The 20,718-nt window shown below is 44.8% G+C and overlaps 1 protein-coding gene across 1 annotated transcript in view; it reads right to left on the bottom strand.

Annotated features, from left to right (window-relative positions):
- The window catches only part of FGD3 (FYVE, RhoGEF and PH domain containing 3), a 429,081-nt gene that overhangs the window by 154,792 nt on the left and 253,571 nt on the right, over window positions 1-20,718 (bottom strand). The window contains exon 3 of the mRNA XM_082266526.1: window positions 4,727-4,904. Coding sequence (XP_082122652.1) covers window positions 4,727-4,904 — 178 coding nt within the window. The remainder of the gene's footprint in view (window positions 1-4,726; window positions 4,905-20,718) is intronic.

The following is a 20,718-nucleotide window of genomic DNA, read 5'->3' as shown; positions in this document are numbered from 1 at the left end:
GTAACTATGCAGCACAAAAAAAAAATATCGGAGTAGAAGTATTGAAATCATTGAAAAAATGTAGTGAAGTAAAAGTGGAAGTAGGAGAAAAAAATTATACTCCAGGAAAGTACAGATACCGCCTTTCGGTACTTAAGTACAGTAGTGAAGTAGTTCTACTTAGTTACTATACATCTCTGGTCATGTGACCAACACAATTGTTCCCTACATAATCCAATAATTCATAATCTCCATATCCTGCATTCAGAAAGCAGACTGCATGTGCAAAACAAGGACATCAGGGACAAAAAAATAACTATTTTGTTTGTCTCATGAAAGGTATGCAAAAAAGCAGCTTGGCAGGTTTGCCAGACAAAACAGCTAATTCAAAGTAAACTAATCATCATAAAACTTCACAGTACATGTGAATCAATACAAAACATTTTAGCATTATTTTCCCATTAAAAAATGCTTGCTCGTGTAACCCAAACCCTAGTCAAAGATCACATGGCCCCTTTGCTACTTGAAGTTGTTGGTTATTTCATGTACGTATTAGAAGCTGCCAAGCATCCACAGTTTTCAATAAGATGAATAGTAATATCAAAGGACTGGCAAGGCTCAACCATTGTGTAGCACTACTGAGCAGTAACGCATGAGCTTGATAAGTAATGAGCAAATATAGCTGCCAACACATATGCATACAATAGTACACTATAACTACTTATGATACATGTATAACAAGGTTTCAAAAAAGTTAACAAAGCAGTAATAACGGAATTTTTGTAAAATCTTACCTGTAAATTCCTTTCTCTGAGTCCTCTGACAGTCGCCGCTGCCGCCTCTAAGTCATCACCATTGGGTAGCTACTCCTGCGGAGCGGAAGTCATGACTTAGACGCGGCGGCAACTGTCGGAAGACGTAAGAGAAATTTTTTTTTTCCAATTAAGCCAATTAATTCTGCATGTATATCTAAGAAGTTTTTAAAAAGCTATACTCTCCCCTTGAAAGTGAACCTATGATTTGCCCAATAAGGCAAAACAACATGATCACTTTAGGGTTTGCCCCAACAGCTGCACACCCATACCATTCCTTCAGCCCCGCGCCAATTCTCTGTTTGTCCACCAGGTGTCCTGTGCACAGGGCTGAGGACTTTTTCCCACCAAATTGGGCAGCCAATCACCTGTGTTGTCATGTATGGAGTAATCACATGCTCCCACATACTCCGAAGTACCAGTGAGGGAAGGGAGTTGGATGTGTGTGGCTGGTAGGAATGACATTTAAATAAAGATTTGCCCTTTAAATCACAATCCTTGTAGTTAGAGTGAAAGAAAACATGAGAATTCTGTAGGTGGAGAAGTGAACTCCCCCTACCATCATAGTATGTTTAAAGGTATTCATCTGTACATTACCAGAAACAAAGCATGATCTAAAACACAGAAAATGACTACAGTTACTAATTAATTCTAACAAAGAATAGAAATTAGTGGTCAACTACAACTGAGCAACAAGGAATTCCTTCGGCTACATAGCTCCATTAACTGAAAGGGTGACCAGTGGAAGAAAGCAAAGTGGAGGGAGGTGAGTTCAACTAGGGGGTGATATTTTAAAGGGGGTTAGGGGGTAATTAGATGGTCACATTATAAGGTTTCAGGGGGGTGGGGGAGCCATTGGGGGTGGGGGGGTCTCACACACAATTACAAATGGGGGGGGGGGGAAAGTGGGTACAAAAGTAAACAATTCAGGAGTTCGGTAAGCCAACTAAAAAAAAAAAAAATGGAGGGGAGCAGGATTTGATTCTGTCCTGCTAGAAGGTGCTTGCCCTCATCTGTGTAAGTGAACTTATGGCAATAAAACCAGGTCTTACTGAAGATATTTGTCCAATTATTTTGGGCATGTGTTAAGTCCTCCATCCTTTCAATCTCTTCACCTTTATTTATCTATTAAAGGATTGAGGGAGGAGTCTCTGCTCACCAGCAGGCAGGGCTGCACGTCTTAGCTGCATTCAAGAGATGTCTCAGGATCAATTTTCTTTATACTTTAACTTTATTTTTATATATTGGCCACATTTTCCATGTAATGGAAATTGCAACATACTTGCCTGGTCAATTAAGCTATACAAGAACATTACGTACAGGCAGTCCCTGGGTTACATACATCCGCCTTACATACGCCTCATACTTCCAAAAACGGAGAGAGACAACAGAAGTGAGAGGAAATCTACCCTTAAAGCCTATAATAAGGCTTACCTGTAGGTACAATTAATATCTCCTAGGAGATATTTGCCCTGCATGCAGCCGCTGACGCTAGCTCTGAAGGTCCTTGCTGGCTACCTGCCGGAAAGTGAGTCCCGCGCGCATGCGCGGGAGTGACGTCTTCGCGGCTCCAGCCACTCACAGCGCTGGAGCCGCCGAAACCGGAAGAGACGCCGAGGGAGCATGACAGCTCCCACAGCGGTGTCCAGGCGTCCATGTCAGGGCTTCGTTTTAAGGCAAGTATTTCATAATGAGCTAGTATGCGATGCATACTAGCTCATTATGCCTTTGTCTTGCAGCATTTTTTGTTTTGTTTTGTTTTTTTTCAGCAGTATACAACCGCTTTAAGGGAAATTAACTCCTTTAAGAGTTATCATGGGAATAAGGTGTCTCCACTGAAGCTTTATCACCAATCCTTGTCTCCATGACAACCCAAAATTTTCAAAATCGAATTGTCACAGGGACAGAAAGTGAGATTAGATATTTTGAACAGGGGCATTCCCTTCCCTATGCTATCCAAAAAACGTGTACCTGTTCTAACTTGCATACAAATTCAACGTTTTTGTTACCCCAACATTTCATATTCCTGATAGGTGGCTGCTGTACCATGTACTTCTATGAACTAGTCTTCTGTTCTCTATGTATTGCTTCCTTTGTTTGAAATCCCTGGTGTTCCTGCCAGTCCCTCTGCTTTCTTAATAAACACTGACCATGCTAAGCAGGAGAGCACAGCATGGTCAGTTCTCTAGCAATGCTGGGAACTCAGCCTGTTCTCCTCCAATGATCAGATTTGTCCTGACATGCCCCCTCTGCAGGCCCGTTGCTACAAGGCAGGCAAACAAAGCAATTGCTTGGGGCCCCGAGCTGGCCTGGGGCCCCAAGACAACGACTGGTTAAGAATAAATGCAACAACACTGTGTAAGGCTGTGAGCGCCCCTTTGATCGTCAATGCAGTAAAGTGCAATGACACTGTTATCGGGATCTCCCTCAAGGGGGCCCCTTTCTGCCTCAACAGGTCTGTAAAAAGTCTGATAAGATCTGCAGACACAAGAGAGATCCCTGGCCTACCAGCTAGACTTTATGCAGAGTATGGACCAACCCATGGACAGTGCAGACTGACAGCTCCTACTGTATACAGATAGCAGGGCTCTAAATGCAATTAAAATTCCTGCAGCCGGTGTGGATGAGTGAGGAGCAGATAGCATCAGGGTAAGTAGCTGCTAGGACCCTCTGCTTCTACATCTGCCGAGTGCCGACAGGTCTGAAAACGTCTTTCTTTTTTTTTTTCTATCTCCCTTCTAATCTTAGTCTTCCTATGTCTTTTTTTGTTTATCTGTCCCCCTCCTCTCTCTCTCTCTCTCCTTTCTTGCTTTCTTTATTATATCTATATCTATCTATCTATATATCTATATTATATATATATATATATATATATATATATATATATATATATATATATATATATATATATATATAAATATATAGATAGAGATACTTAAACTGTATGGCTATGCTGTGGTTCCTGTAGGCTTTGCGTGTGTGCGGGGGGGGCCTCCATGTCCATTTTGCTTGGGGCCCCCAAATTCCTTCAAACGGCCCTGCCCCTCTGCACAGCCTGTCACTGGGAAGCTCAGTGTACTGTTGCTGCTCCTCCCCAGCTCTTATGCAGCTGAAAACAGAGGGAGCAGTGGAAATGTGATCACTTATAAAAAAGGGAAAAAAAGATTTTTATAATATCTATACACAAATGTTTTCCCTTTCATTTCTATTTTAAACCGAATAGATTGTTTTTTACAAGGTGATCATTTACAATCACTTTAGGAAGAAACCTACAGAACCTATCTTGTGTGTAACCCGTGGACTGCCTGTACATGGGGCCTATGTATGAAAAGTGTGCTAACAAGAGCATTTCGCGTCACCCTGAGAACCCAATCAAAAATTCTGGACAGCAGAAAAGACTGCTGGAAGCTGACTGGTTTGTGTGTGTCTACATGTACTTTTAAAAATGTTCTTGTACACCCCAAAGGCCCTGAATCCCAGGGTGTTCCAATATGTCAAATTAGAAACTAAATTTATATCTTAGAAATAACTTACCCTCTCTTTCACCTTCCTGGTAGCCAATAAAACCACCCATCATAATGGTGCACCAACTGAAAGGTGCAGGAAGTGGTATGGCGCAGCTGTTGTCACTATAAGAAAAATTGAATTTTGCATATTACACTGCCCTGGGATTTGGGGCTCCCAGGTCACTAAAAAAAGTTTTCAAATGGTATAATAAACACCACTATGGTTTAGCACTGTGGCCAGTTTAGAAAAAAATGTAACACGATTATACTACCAACAGGCATACCTTTATTCCTGCGAAAGAGTCTCATTACAAAAAAAAATGCAGATGTTTTCTGCATTCACCACTCGACTTTTTTTTAGAGACGTTTACCAATTTAAGTGCACACATATTGGATACTTGTGTCATGATGGCTAAGGTGCAGATTTACCTGATATTTTCAAACTTTTGGATGAGAGCGCTGATGTCGGATCTGTCAGACTGGATCTTCTCCCTCGTTCGCCTGGTGACTTTCGGTGCAGAAGGCAGAGGTCTTGAGGGAGGAGGAGGAATTTTCTGGCCAGGCTTCTCCTGGCCTCCTGATTGTAGATGGATTGGTTTAGGAGGTACTATAAAAACATAATTCCATCAGAAGGGTAATCGATATAAGGGTCTTCAAACAGTGCACACTGGTTTACATAATACATTTAATATCATATTTTACATACCACTCCAGAGGAGATCAGGCTCCATACTCCATGATCATATCTCAGGTGCTGGCTCAGCCCATTTCAAAACGCAGCAATCAATTTTACCAGCAACAGGAACACTGCATACTGAGATGCAAAATATTATTCTTCCTTTTTTTAAATATCCAACAGGTACAAGTTCTATTGTAACATGTTTCATGTTAGGCACATTGCTTTCTCAAAGAATCATAATTATTTGAGCGCTATGCCTAGCATTAAACATGTTGGAATAGAAATAATTCCTGGCATTAATTTTACTAAAGAAATAATAAATTTTATCTCAGTGTGCAGTATTCCTGATGCTGGTACAATTGAATGATTCATTTAAGCTCAAGTATAATGCAGCTTCAGTGGCTATTCTCACCTGCTCTCCGCCTCTGATGATGTCACTACTTTGACAACACGCGTCAGGCGACCTGGAAACAAGCAGCACGCTACTTATACCGCGGCCCTTTATTCAATATGCCTTATTCATTCACAAATCTGTGAGTATGATTCTTTTATTTTAATAAACAAGTGTCCATACAGTCTACACTATTGTCCTGCCTTTCTTCATCGAGGTACATTGGAGTTGAGGTTTTTTAAGAATTGAACCCTTCCTTGTCTGATGGTATAGTCTGAGTTTGTTTCATCGCCCTGTATCCATTGATATCTGGTAAGCAGTTGGTGCACATATCACGATTGGGTGCTGGCTCTTTATCATCTGCACATTTGGAAGTTGGGATCTTGTCTTCACTATTCCTCCATCTATTGGACTTATGGGACTTTTTATGGACAATTTATAGTGATACTTTGTTGATATTTTTATTGATATTTTATCATTCAGTGTTTGGCGCTACTACAACTCCTTTTATGCTCCTACTTAGTTTGTAATCCACTATTTAGTTGGCTGCCTTCACTTATATATATATTTATTTGGTCTTTCATTTGATCTTATATTGTGTCTAGCTGTCCGAGCGCAGACTATCCCTATTTTTTGCTCTCCGGTTTTGCCCCCCACAGGCCCACACACTCACCACAATCCAGATCCTGGGTACCACTCTTCTGGGTTGAAGGACACCCAATGTGATTCAACTAGCTGTGAGCCAAGGGGTCAAGGTTTTGCCCCCATTGTGGACTCACAGAAGGAATGCTACAGAAAGTAGCAGAATAACGTGGCACTGCTTTATGCAGCATTTAATATCTGCCCATCACTGGAGGAAGAAAACGGCAAAGAGGATCTGTGACATCACCAGATCTCGCCAAAGACATCTAGAAAAAAGTAAGTACAGTATATAGATTTACTTTAAGGTGCTAAAGCAGCTCCAAAGAGGTGGGGGGCAGGTAAACTGGAAATGACCTAGGCCCCGAGTTGGGCTTTAAAGCCTTGGCCCTGGAACAAATGCACACTAAAAGAGCTAATCATGAGTGAGCCTTTGCAAGAAAATAAATATTACATTTGTAAAAAAAATTTTGGAGGCTTACTTATTAGAGATTCATACAGTATGTGCCTTTTATTTAGTTTTAGAGCCTTGTAGTTAAACCTGAACTTCATGCTTCTTGGACTACAGCACAATTGACTGGCTTAACGTGCTGTTTTTCCTTTCGCTAGTCTGAGCTTTACTGTACAGAGGACTGCGAGAGTCATTTAAAAGTAAATTAAAAAACATTACTGGGAGTCTTCTCTCATACACATTTAATAATTAAAAAAGGCTCATACACTGCCAATTGCAAAACGTAAACAGTAATCACATGCAATGGGGGGGGGGGGGGGGTGCCCATTAAGGTTAAGGCTGCCAAACATAGATTAAAATTTGGTCGTTAAGCAGTGACTGGCTAAATTTCGATTCATGTACGGGCACCCTGGTTGCCGATCGACTTCTGTACAACCACCCTGTAGTTTTTTTTTTAAACAATCAGCACCGCCTACTGTAGCCAGCAACTCTGTTCAGACAGCAGGAAAGGCTCCCCACCGTGAGAACGCAATAGCACAGCAGAAGTGATTCCCCCATCCACCTCGAATGTGTGGATGGAGGAATTGGCACGTTTTGTTTGTTCAACCCACTGGTTGAATTAAAAATTTGTATATTATATGGCCTGCCTTAGACCACAGGGCAGTCAGAGTTTAGATATTTACAGCAGTGGACAGCATGGTCTATGTTTACAATACAAAAACAGTGTTCAGTAGATAATAATGCTAGAAAAGTGGCCGTGACAGTTCATCAGCATTCCTATCCTGAACTCATGGCTGTAAATGTTCCCTAAAAATTTCTAAACAAAAAACAGTGTGTGCTTTGTCCAGTGACATCATTCAATCAGCAGGATACATTGCCATTTTCAGTGATCATTTACTGGATGTTTTTTTGCAAAGCATGTGCAACATTAAAAGAGCTGATGTCAGCCTCGTAAGCGTAAGTAAAACATGCTGCACATCACGCAAGACATGCAGTTTTATCTCTGACCCTGTAAGTACAGAAAAATACCCTTTGATCTGCCAGAAATGCACTCAGCTCCTAATTTCCTATTGTGGGGTGAAAACACACTGGGTTTTTGTGGACTCGTTGGTTTTAGCCCTGCCCAGTTTTTATTTTTTGTTAAACTACTTAACCACTTAAGTCCCGGAAGATTTTACCCCCTTCCTGACCAGGGCCTATTTTGCGATTCGGCACTGCGTGACTTTAACGGACAATTGCGCGGTAGTGCGACGCTGTACCTAAACAAATTTGGCGTCCTTTTTTTCCCACAAACAGAGCTTTCTTTTGGTGGTATTTGATCACCTGTGCGATTTTTTGATCATGCGCTAAAAACAAAAAAAGAGCGTCACTTTTGCAAAGATAATATTTTTCACATTTTTTTATATGAAATTCCCCAAAAAAATGTAAAAATCAAAATTTAACATTTTAGGCCAATTTTTTTTTTTTACCATATGTTTGGTTAAAAAAAAAATAAAAAATAAATTGCAAAAAGTGTATTTTGATTGGTTTGCGCAAACGTTATTGTGTTTACTAACAAAGGGAAAGATTTTTGTCATTTTTGTTGTTTTTTTTTAACGCGTAATGGCGGCGATCTGCGATTTTTTTTGCGGGACTGCGACATTGGGGCGGACAGATCGGACCCTTGAATGACATTTTTGACACTTTTGGGGTTACCAGTGACATTACTACAGTAATCAGTGCTATATATATGCACTGTTACTGTAAAAATGACACTGGCAATGAAGGGGTTAACTTTTTTGAGAGGGAGGGGTTAAGTGTGTCCCTAGGGGCGTGTTTCTAACTGTGATTGGCTGTGGCTTGATGTGTAAGAACAGTGATCAACGGTCCTACATAGTAGAACCGTTTGATCACCATTCTTACACAGGGGAGACTGACAGGCGGCTTTGTTTACACTAGCCGCCTGCCTTTCTCCCGCTGTCACGGACGATCGCGAGTGCCCGGCGGACATCGGGTCCGCCGGGCACACGCGCAGGGGGGGGTCCGTGACCGCGCGGGAGCGCTCGCTCCCAAAACCTTTACAGGCTAGCGACGTAGCCCTACGTCGCTTTGCCTGTGAGGGGCTGACTGCCGACGTAAATAGTCGTGCGGCAGTCGGCAAGTGGTTAACCACACTCACTGTCTTAACCTTCAACTCATGGGCACTAATTGGGGTTATTAACTAAAACTGGAGAGTGCAAAATTTGGTGCAGTTCTGCAAAGAAACCAATCAGCTTCCAGGTTTTATTGCCATAGCTTAATTTAACAAGGTGAAGGTAAAAGCTTTAAAACAGTTGTAGCAACCTCCTAGGTAGGTGCTAGCGAAAGAGCTGGTCTATGGAGGGTTTCACACTGGTCCAATAGGGAGGCATATTGGACAGTGGAGGACATCTGACCAATGGGTACACAGGCTTTGCTACAGCCCCAGTGATTGGCACAGACTGACTGTCTCTGTGCACTCTGGGGTGTAGTATAAAAGCCAAGAGCAAATGTGCTGCAGGGTCTTTGGCTGATGAGCAGAGTCTCGGAAGGAGGGTGGCGGCTGCCTCCTCTGTAGCAGTGGCACGTGGTCACAGGCAATCAGCCTGGGGACCAGGAAGGCAGAACCCAGAGGTCCATTAGAGCTGACTGGAGGGGTAGAAACACTGGAGACCCTTGAAAAACAGTATCGTGAGTACAGGGGATCGTGTCTAGGGGCCTGACCTGAGGGGGGCCACCCCAGGGTAGGATAGTCACGATAATTCATGCTAACAAGTCATCTACATAGAGACTTAACCTTAATTCATCTAAGTGGCAAAGTGAATCAGCAGCCATGGCTGCATCTTCGGACAGAAGTTCTCATCTACTGTGAATAGTTCAAGTTGGAGTATCCCACTCTTCCCTTCCCCCATTCCTAATTTAAATAAAACCACAAAAACAACTACATCCCCTAGACTGTTCAATGACTGAGCCAGAGAGTAAAGAGTTAAATTGTGCATGCTGCAGTTGTTAACGGTAACCCAGGGGGAATCCCAAGGTGTTCAATCCAGCAGTCCTCAAGAGGCAGTGCTGCACAGTTAAAACAGTTTTAGTAAGTCTACCCCATTGAGTTGTAGTCCTACCAACTAGAAGGGCTAAAAAGCCTCTTTGAGAGAGCACAGCCAGAGAATACAAAACACAGGACATCTCTGAATTTCTGACAAGATTAACATTTCTTTGCACTTATAAAACAGATATGCATTTGGTATATTTACTAGACCAAAATGGAGCAGATAAGAGAAGTTTCTTGTAATGGGTTTAGATACAGTGCCTTGCGAAAGTATTCGGCCCCCTTGAACTTTGCGACCTTTTTCCACATTTCAGGCTTCAAACATAAAAATATAAAACTGTAATTTTTTGTGAAGAATCAACAAGTGGGACACAATCATTAAGTGGAACGAAATTTATTGGATATTTCAAACTTAGTTAACAAATAAAAAACTGAAAAATTGGGCATGCAAAATTATTTAGCCCCCTTAAGTTAATACTTTGTAGCGCCACCTTTTGCTGCGATTACAGCTGTAAGTCGCTTGGGGTATGTCTCTATCAGTTTTGCACATCGAGAGACTGAAATTTTTGCCCATTCCTCCTTGCAAAACAGCTAGAGCTCAGTGAGGTTGGATGGAGAGCGTTTGTGAACAGCAGTTTTCAGTTCTTTACACAGATTCTCGATTAGATTCAGGCCTGGACTTTGACTTGGCCATTCTAACACCTGGATATGTTTATTTGTGAACCATTCCATTGTAGATTTTGCTTTATGTTTTGGATCATTGTCTTGTTGGAAGACAAATCTCCGTCCCAGTCTCAGGTCTTTTGCAGACTCCATCAGGTTTTCTTCCAGAATGGTCCTGTATTTGGCTCCATTCATCTTCCCATCAATTTTAACCATCTTCCCTGTCCCTGCTGAAGAAAAGCAGGCCCAAACCATGATGCTGCCACCACCATGTTTGACAGTGGGGGTGGGGTGTTCAGGGTGATGAGCTGTGTTGCTTTTACGCCAAACATAACGTTTTGCATTGTTGCCAAAAAGTTCGATTTTGGTTTCATCTGACCAGAGCACCTTCTTCCACATGTTTGGTGTGTCTCCCAGGTGGCTTGTGGCAAACTTTAAACAACACTTTTTATGGATATCTTTAGGAAATGGCTTTCTTCTTGCCACTCTTCCATAAAGGCCAGATTTGTGCAGTGTACGACTGATTGTTTTCCTATGGACAGAGTCTCCCACCTCAGCTGTAGATCTCTGCAGTTCATCCAGAGTGATCATGGGCCTCTTGGCTGCATCTCTGATCAGTCTTCTCCTTGTATGAGCGGAAAGTTTAGAGGGACAGCCAGGTCTTCGTAGATTTGCAGTGGTCTGATACTCCTTCCATATCAATATTATCGCATGACAGTGCTCCTTGGGACGTTTAAAGCTTGGGAAATCTTTTTGTATCCAAATCCGGCTTTAAACTTCTCCACAACAGGCCTGCCTGGTGTGTTCCTTGTTCTTCATGATGCTCTCTGCGCTTTAAACTGACCTCTGAATCTATCACAGTACACGTGCATTTATACGGAGACTTGATTACACACAGGTGGATTCTATTTATCATCATTAGTCATTTAGGTCAACATTGGATCATTCAGAGATCCTCACTGAACTTCTGGAGAGAGTTTGCTGCACTGAAAGTAAAGGGCCTGAATAATTTTGCATGCCCAATTTTTCAGTTTTTTATTTGTTAACTAAGTTTGAAATATCCAATAAATTTCGTTCCACTTCATGATTGTGTCCCACTTCTTGTTGATTCTTCACAAAAAAATTACAGTTTTATATCTTTATGTTTGAAGCCTGAAATGTAGCAAAAGGTCGCAAAGTTCAAGGGGGCCGAATGCTTTTGCAAGGCACTGTATATAAATTCTGACCCTCGTCTGTTAGAATGTATGTAATCCAAATCACTTATATCTTACATTAGCTATAAAATGTAATATCATTCCAAAAGTAATTTTCAAATGCCATGATAGTCCTTTTTTTGGACACTCCCTATTACGGGGGTGTCCAGTTTAAATTCTCCCATGGCCTCCAATACCACATATACACTAATGACACCCAAATCTATCTCTCTGCTCGTCAGCTCACCCCTTATATCCCCTCACATATCACTTATCTACCAAGCGACATATCAGGGTGGATGTCACATCACTTCCTCAAACTTATTCTGTTTTAAACTGAGCTTGTAATATTTCCTTCCCCCGATCCTTCTCCCTTAACTTTACTATCAAGATCAATAGCACAACTATGTGTCTCTCCACACATGCAAGGGTGCTAGGTGCCATCATAAACTTTGACCTCTCCTGCAGGCCCTTTATCAAACTAACTAAATCATACCGCCTTAACCTGTATAAAACTTCCAGAATTCTCCCCTTTTTAAACACCACCACAAAGCAACCGATTCACTTCAAAGTTATCTCCTGCCTCTACTTTTGAAACTCCCTTCTCTGACCTACCTCTACACGGGTTATCCCACCTTCTGTTGATCATGCAAGGCAAAACTACAGGCCAGGGGGGGGCACGTTCTGCTAGGTGCTATATTGAGAGGGGTGCTGCCATCTCCATGCTCTAGGGCAGGGATTCCCAAACTACGGCCCTGCAGCTGTTGCAGAACTACACATCCCATGAGGCATTGTAAAACTCTGACATTCACAGACATGACTAGGCATGATGGGAATTGTAGCTCCTGAACAACTGCAGGGCCGTAGTTTGGGAATCCCTGCTCTAGGGGGCTCGTGCAGTCAAACCTGGGCAGGAAGGGGGGGCGGCATTCGCTAGAATGGATTGGTTGTATTTTCCTTCTGCAGCCACTGAAAGCCTGCATCTCCTCCTCCCCCTCCCGACAGCATTCAGCAGCTGCAGGAGGAAAATATAGCTGATTTGATTTGATTAGTAAATGCTGCCCCAACCACTACTCCTGTTCAACTTCCCCTTCCTGCTGCTGCCCGGTCCCCCCTGTCTTCTCCCTTGGTCTTGGTCCCCCCCCCCCCCCCAATGCTGCCGTGCGTTGCTAAAGTGTTTGAGTTTGGCTTGAAGAAAAGGTGGCAACCCATAGCTGTCATGCCAGAATAAAGCAGCAGCACTTTATGAAGTGATTTCAAATCTCACCTCTGCGGCAGATTGTAAGGGGCGCTACAGCTACAAAAGAAGAAAGCCCAGGAGCAGGTCTTTATCAGTTCACTTCTATCTTGGCGGTGAACCTTCTAATCCACACTGGAGGCGAGGCTTGAAACCGCTTCATTTAATTCTCACCCACACGGCAGGTAAGTAGGGTGCCGCCACAAGAAAAAAAAAAAGCCCAGTGGGGCAGGCCTTTAATAAGCAAACTATTACTGACGAATGAGGTGATTTCAAGCCCCACCTCTGCGAGAAATTAGAAGAGGCACCACCAGGAAGGAAGAATAGGGCACACAAGCAGGCCTGATTAAAGACCTGCTTCTTGGTTCACTTCTTCATTACTGGTGACACCCCTCCTAATTTGCTATGGGAGTTAGGTGTTTAATCGCCTCATTCAAGCTCACACAGGCATTGTGTAGACCTTCACACTACATGAGCAGCGAGTCAATACTACCAAGAGTTTGAAAATACTATTATCAGCATCTTATGGCTCATTTATTTATTACACTTGAACTTCTCTCTCTGGGCAGGGGGCTGGGGGTGTGTGGATGGAGAACATCTCGCTCGGGTGGGGAGAGGGACACCAAACTGAGTCTTTGGCCCAGGTGAAAGAATGTCTGGCTTCGCCATTGCTATCATAAATGCTGCTGCCAGACTCACCCACCCTGCTAACCGATCTGCAGTTGCCACTTTTTTTTACCAATTCCTCCACTGGCTTCAGCTAGACCAACATAAAAAAATTGAAAAAATGGATTTTTGTAAGAACTTACCGTAAAATCCTTTTCTCTTAAGCTCATTGACAGACGTAGTCTTCTTGATTCTCAAGAGCTGGGTTATGTTGTCTCCGCAGGAGTAGGACTAGGCAGAATGACAAAACGTTCTGGCTCCACCCTAGGGGGCAGTCCCTGAGGGTATATCCTCCCTCTCTCTGCTACAGGGAATCAGTTCTGTTTAAAGCAGTACAGAGAAATTAACCCAACCCAACTCAATGATAGAGGGGCGGGTACTACGTCTGTCAATGAGCTTAAGAGAAAAGGATTTTACGGTAAGTTCTTACAAAAATCCATTTTTCTCTATCGCTCATTGACAGACGTAGTCTTTTTGATTCTCAAGAGCTGGGACATCCAGAAGCAGTGCCACAAATGAGGGGTGGGATTGACAAAATCAAATCCAATCTAGTAGGCCCAACCGGTGCCAAACTAGAAGTTTTAAAGGCTCATTATAAACAAAGAATGAGACTAAAAGAAAAAATTTTCCAACGGAAAAAAAACCCTCGAGGTAGACCACTGGTCTCCTCAAATTGCGGCCTGCAAAACCTTGCGGCCAAATGAGGCATCAGACGATGCCATTACATCAACTTTATAATGTTTAGAGAAGGTATGCACCGACGACCAGGTAGCCGCCTTGCACACCTGGACCACTGACGCCTAATGGCGAAAGGCCCATGACGCACTAAGTGCCCGAGTGGAGTGCGCCTTAACAGGGAACGGGGGCTCCCGACCCTTAATAGAATAAGCCTGTACTACCGTCTGTCTGATCCATTTGGAAATGGTTGCGGCAGATGCAGGCAACCCCTTTTTGGGTCCATCTGGGATCACAAAAAGTGAATCCGTCTTGCGAAACGAGTCTGTCGTTTTCAAGTATACCCTGATCGCCCGGACCACATCCAAGGAGTGCAAAGCAAATTCCCGAGGATGACTGGGCTTAGGACACAGGGAAGGTAATACAATTTCTTCATTCAGATGAAATTCTGAAACTACTTTTGGTAGGAAGGATGGATTCGGACGAAGAACCACCTTATCTCTATGAACCACCAGATATGGGGAACGACAAGATAATGCGGCCAGTTCTGACACCCTGCGTGCAGAAGTAATAGCCACCAAGAAGGCCACCTTCTGGGACAACGTGGGTAGAGGAATCTCCCTAATATCTTCAAAGGGAGGTTTCTGAAGAACCGACAACACTAAATTAAGATCCCAGGGGGGTAACGGCGCGTGCACTGGCGGAGCCAGATGTCGCACCCCCTGGATGAAATTCCGCACCAAGGAATGAGTAGCCAAAGGCTTCTGAAAGAAGATGGCTAATGCTGAGACCTGACCCTTGATAGTACTCAAGGCCAGTTGCTGCTCAACCCCTTGTTGCAGAAAAGCCAATATTCGACTAATCGAATAAGACCGAGGACGGAACCCCAAAGGTTCACACCATGCAATGTAGGACTTCCATGTGCGATGATAAATCTTTCTGGAAGTCGCTTTCCTTGCTTCAACTAGAGTAGGAATAACTGAAGCTGACAAACCTTTGTCCTTCAGCACCTGGGTCTCAATAGCCAGGCCGTTAAAGCCAGCGATCGTAAAGCAGGATGGAAGATCGGTCCCTGAGACAGTAGATCCTCCCTGAGAGGAAGTCTCCATGGGACGTCCGCCACCAGTCTGACCATGTCGGCGTACCAAGCTCGACGAGGCCAGTCCGGAGCTACCAGGATTACTGGGATTCCTTCCTCCTCTACCCTGCGAAGAAGTCTTGGCAGTAACGCGAGAGGAGGGAAGGCATATATTAGCTGGTATTGCCCCCACGGGGCGATCAGTGCGTCTGCGGTTTCTGCTAGAGGATCGCGGGAGCGAGCCACGAATCTCTGAACTTTCCTGTTGAATCGTGATGCCAACAGATCCACATCCGGTGTGCCCCATCGTAGGCACAACTGGTGGAAAACGTCTGGATGGAGGGACCATTCCCCCTGATCCAGGGTCTGACGGCTAAGATAATCTGCCTGCCAATTCTCCACCCCCGGAATGAACACCGCAGAGATTGCTGGAACAAATCGTTCCGCCCAGCGAAGAATGCAAGCCACTTCTTTGGCCGCTCGGACACTCTTGGTGCCCCCCTGATGATTGACATAAGCCACGGCCGTGGCATTGTCCGACTGGATCCGAACCGGGCTGCCCTGGAGCTGCTCGGTCCAGTGAATCAGACAAAGTCTGATCGCTCTCAGTTCCAATACATTTATCGGTAATCTGGATTCTTCCGGGGACCAAAGTCCCTGGACAGATAACTGACCAAGAATTCCTCCCCATCCAGGATAGACTGGCATCCGTGGTCACTATCGTCCAATATATTGGCAGAAATGACTTTCCCTGGCTGAGCATTGGAGACCGAAGCCACCAAACCAGAGACTCTCTGGTCTGTTTGCTCAATCGTATCTGATTGTCCAGGGATTCCGGATTCCGATTCCATCTGAGAAGAATCTCTTGCTGAAGAATTCGGGTATGGGACTGGGCAAATGGGACTGCTTCGAATGAAGCCACCATCAACCCCAGAACCCTCATGCACGTCCGAAGGGAAGACCAGCTGTTGGACAGTAACAACTGGACTGCTGATTGAATCTTTCGAAGTTTCCCTACCGGAAGGAAAACTCTCGTCCTGACTGTGTCTAGAATTAGACCCAGATATTCGAGCCTCTGGGTGGGAACCAGAAATGACTTTTGCTGGTTCACCAGCCACCCGAATTCCTGTAAAGAAATCATAGTAATTTCTATGTTTTGTAGCAAGGTCTGAGGAGATTCTGCATGAAGCAGAAGATCGTCTAGGTAACCTAGAATCGATATACCTCTTTGGCGCAGAAGTGCCAACATAGGGGCCAACACCTTTGTGAAGACCCGCGGAGCCGTGGCGAAACCGAAAGGTAACGCCACAAACTGATAGTGGTTCTCCTCTACGGAAAAGCGTAGAAAACGCTGATGTCCTGCGAAAATGGGAATGTGAAGATAGGCGTCCTTGATGTCTATGGACGCTAGGACATCCCCTGGATGCAGGAAGGCTGCTACCGTGCGAATGGACTCCATTCTGAATCTTCTTATGTTGACGAAAGAATTGAGCGCTCTTAAGTCCAGAATTGGACGCACTTTGCCCTCTTTCCTGGGTATTGTAAACAGGTTTGAATAAAACCCTTGAAACCGTTCTGTCCAAGGAACGTGGACTACCACTCCTTGTTGTAGTAGATCTGTGACTGCTCTCCGCAGATCTTCTAGACGATCCGGAGATAGTCGGATATTGGAAGGGAAGAATCGCGCCGGTGGGAGAGATCGAAACTCGATCTTGTACCCTGACTTTATGACTTCGCAAACCCATTTGTCCGGGATTCTGGAAAGCCATGGATCCGGGAACCGGCGAAGACGTCCCCCCACCCCAGTTATGGGTGGGGGCGCACCTTCAGGCTTTGGATGGTTTATCTTCGGGTCTGGAGGGGGCAGGCTTTTGCTTGCCCGACCACCGACCCCTGACGCCTCCTGCAGGAGCTTTGAAGGACTTAGTTTTTTCACCCGCTGGACGAAAAAACCTCTTGTGAGCAGAAAAAGAAGGCCCTCGTCTTTGACGAGTTCCTTTACCTTTAAAATTTTGCGGTAAAAAGGTGCTTTTTCCACCGGTGAGATCCTTAATGATCTCATCTAAGTTGGCTCCAAATAGACGCTCTCCTGAAAAGGGGATATTAGCCAATGCTTTTTTGGAACCTTGGTCGGCTATCCAACCTTTTAGCCACAGTGTACGCCTGAGAACCACTGCTGAGACTGGTGCTCGCGCCATTAATGGAGTGGCGTCTAACGCCGCATCACATACAAACTGTAACCCCTGTATCATTTGTTCCAACAAATCTGATACCGCCTGAGGGACTTCTTCTAAGTCCCGGCGTAACCACTTGGTCCATTCAGTTACAGCCTGCGAAACTAGACCAATAGCAATTATTGGCCTGAAAGCTGATCCAATCAAGGAAAACATGGTGCGAGACATAGCTTCTATCTTGCGATCCACTGGATCTTTAAAAGACGGAGCGTCTTCTAAAGGAATAACCGTGGCTTTATTCAATCTAGCAATAGGTGAATCCACCACAGGTGGTTCTGTCCATTTCTTAATAAGGGTTTCCTCAAACGGATAACGCCTGTCAATGCGTTTGGAAATATTAAAAGTGCGTTTTGGCAGACGCCATTCTTCATCGATTGGATTGCCAAAACATTTGGGCAATGGAAAAACCTTTGCCACTTTGATGCGCTTTTTAGTCCCAAAAGGGATCTCAGTTTCAGCTATTTCTGATGGAATACCCTGTAACCTTAAAGTCTCTTGAACAGATACAATGAGTGCGTTTACCAACGCTTCCTCTCGGGCTATGGCAGATGCCGAAACATCCTCCTCACTGCCTGAAGAGACAGGACCCGAGACACCAATACCAGATGAAGTACCTGCAACTGCAGAAATAGGCTCAGAGTCTGAATCCGAGGTTTCAGATAATAAGGGGTTAGGCGGGGGTCGCTTTCTTGCGCCCTGTCCCTGACAAGCCACTTCCACCCGGGACACAAAAGTTTCCATAATAGCTGACAAAGATTCAATTGTCAATGGGGTGCTGGAGGATCCCGCAGACCCCTCGAGGGGATCCGGAGGAGATACATGAGTGGCAGGGTCCATGTTAATACAGGACACTTTGCCAGCAATAAACAAAAAAACTTTTTTTTTTTTTTTTTTGTGTGTCTCCCCCTAGCGCAATAGCGCCCCTCAGAGTACCTGCTTCTCGATCCCAGAGAGAGAGAGAGAGGGACCCCCAAGGCTCACCAACCGATGCAGTGCAGTTTCCAACAAACTGCAGCCAGCGTCTGTCTTACACAGACTGGAAGGAGCTGTTTGCTTTTTCCCGGGCAGAAGGCGTGGCTCCGCCCCCTGTGTACGCCTTCCGGCGTTCCCAGCCCTCCACGAGGAAGCTGGGCTCACAAAACATGGCCGCCCCCATAGAAGAGACATAAGACTCCAAAAACATGGCGGCCGGCGTGACCTGAGGACATATATGTATTCGGTCTACGGCAAAATGGCGGCGGACCGCCGATATCGTCTTCCCAGCACATCCACCTGCACTCTGCTGAGGGGTGACATATGGATCTACAGAGATACACTGCACATAAGGTAGGATTATACCTCCTATGTCTGCTGTAATGTTACAGTCTGCTGGGTAGAGTGTTAGCTCTTGAACCAAGTCCACTTCCCACAAACACATGCTGTATTACAAGGGGGACTAGTAAGTGTCAGATATATACTGACCATATATGGAGGGGCCCATAATATATACTGCCTCATAAATGAGGAAAAAAAGGGAACGTTTTACTCACCATACCGAACCGACAGGCACCCTCTCTTCATAATACCCTCTCCACCGGGGTGGGGGTTTGTGGACGCCTCGACTCTCTGGTCCTGGCGTCCAAGCGAGCTTTAACTCGCAAAGTCAGTCCCTTTACTGGGACTCCGTCGCGGCCGACTCAGCGCACTGGTCTGCACGCGCCTTTTAGGCAGAAACCGGGGTGACCACTGGATCTCACATCCAGCCCGTCGCCCGGCCCCGCATACTTACTTGAATATGTCGCGGCCGACCAAGCGCAATGCCTGGTCTGCACGCGCTCGTAGGCCGGCTGGGGTGACCACAAGTGTCGCCCAGTCCGGCATTTTTGCTTGAAGATCTCACAGGAAAAAAACACTGGAGAAAACTACCTAAAAAATGTCTTTTTCTTAAAGAAAAAAAGTCTTGCCAGGACCAAAAGATCCCAGCAAGGAACTTAGGTCCTTACTCCTGACTAGACAGAAAAAAACTGATTCCCTGTAGCAGAGAGAGGGAGGATATACCCTCAGGGACTGCCCCCTAGGGTGGAGCCAGAACGTTTTGTCATTCTGCCTAGTCCTACTCCTGCGGAGACAACATAACCCAGCTCTTGAGAATCAAGAAGACTACGTCTGTCAATGAGCGATAGAGAAATACTAACTACAACATACAAAGCAATTTACAACTTTGCCACAGGTACATCTCCAACCTCATCTCGAAATATCACCAAAATCATCCACCTGTTCCTGCCAAAGCCTTCTGCTCACTAGTTCCCTTGTCAACTCTTCCTATCCTCGCCTCCAGGACTTCTTCAGAGCCTCTCAAGTCCTCTGGAACTCCCTACCCCAATCTGTCCAGTTATCTCCTACTTTGTCTGCCTTTAGGAGATACCTAAAAACTCATCTTTACAGGGAAGCCTACCTCACTTCTACTTACGTAAAAACTTATTTTGACCTTCTCCATGAGCTCTTTCCCCAAAGCTATTACCTTTTGTATCACTTGCCCTTTTGTTTTAGTTAGTAAGCTCCATGATCAGGGCTCTCCTAATCCTAATCCAAACTGTTGCGCAATATAAATCATGACTGATGTAGCCAAGTGAGAAAATCGCTACCAGCATAATTAAGGCGGACGTACTGTTTCTTTAAAGTTTGCGGTTTGTTCTGAGGTTCTCCTGAAGAGTGGCGTATTGGATTATGGGATATGTGGTCCAGAAGAGGATGAAGACTGTGTGAGATGGCCATAGTGTATTTGCACTACCACGCTTTATTTTGATTATATATGCACAAATTGTGTAACCTCACTTATCATTTAACCACTTGCCGACCGCTCACATTGGTGCTACTGCGGCAAAGTGGTTCGATTCCGTCCAGCGATGTAGACCTACTTTGCTGGACTCCTCCCCACAAGGGGAGGCTCGCTCCCGCTGTATTCAGTTACAGCGGGAGTCGGGCCAGGGGAGGGTGATCACCGCCGCTCTTCCCCGATCGTCGGGGAATCGAGTGTGGAGATCCGCCCGCTTGTGTAAACAAAGCGGGCGGATCTCCTAAGTGACAGGCAGGGTCAGATTGCAGGGTTCAGCATAGCTGAAACTGCGATCTGTCCCTGTGTCACTCAGTCACCTCCCCCCACACACGTCAGTAAGCACCAGGCATACATTAACCCCTCCCTCTCCAATAAAAATGAACCCCTTCCCTGCCAGTGTCATCTTTACAGTAACAGTGCCTATTTATAGCACTGATTACTGTAGTAATGTCACTGGTACCCCCAAAAGTGTCAAAAATTTCAGTCAAGGGTTCGATCTGTCTGCCGCAATGTCGCAGTCCCGCAAAAAAAAAAAAATCGCAGATCGCCGCCATTACTCGTTAAAAAAAAAACACCAAAAATTACAGAAATCCTTCCCTTAGTTAGTAAACGCAATAACTTTTGCGCAAACCAATCAAAATACGCTTATTGCGT

The sequence above is a fragment of the Pelophylax lessonae genome (genome assembly GCF_965119305.1).
Source record: "Pelophylax lessonae genome assembly, chromosome: 8".
Classification (NCBI taxonomy): domain Eukaryota; kingdom Metazoa; phylum Chordata; class Amphibia; order Anura; family Ranidae; genus Pelophylax; species Pelophylax lessonae.
Note: the sequence above shows the minus strand (reverse complement) of the source record. Positions and strands in the feature narration are given on the sequence as shown.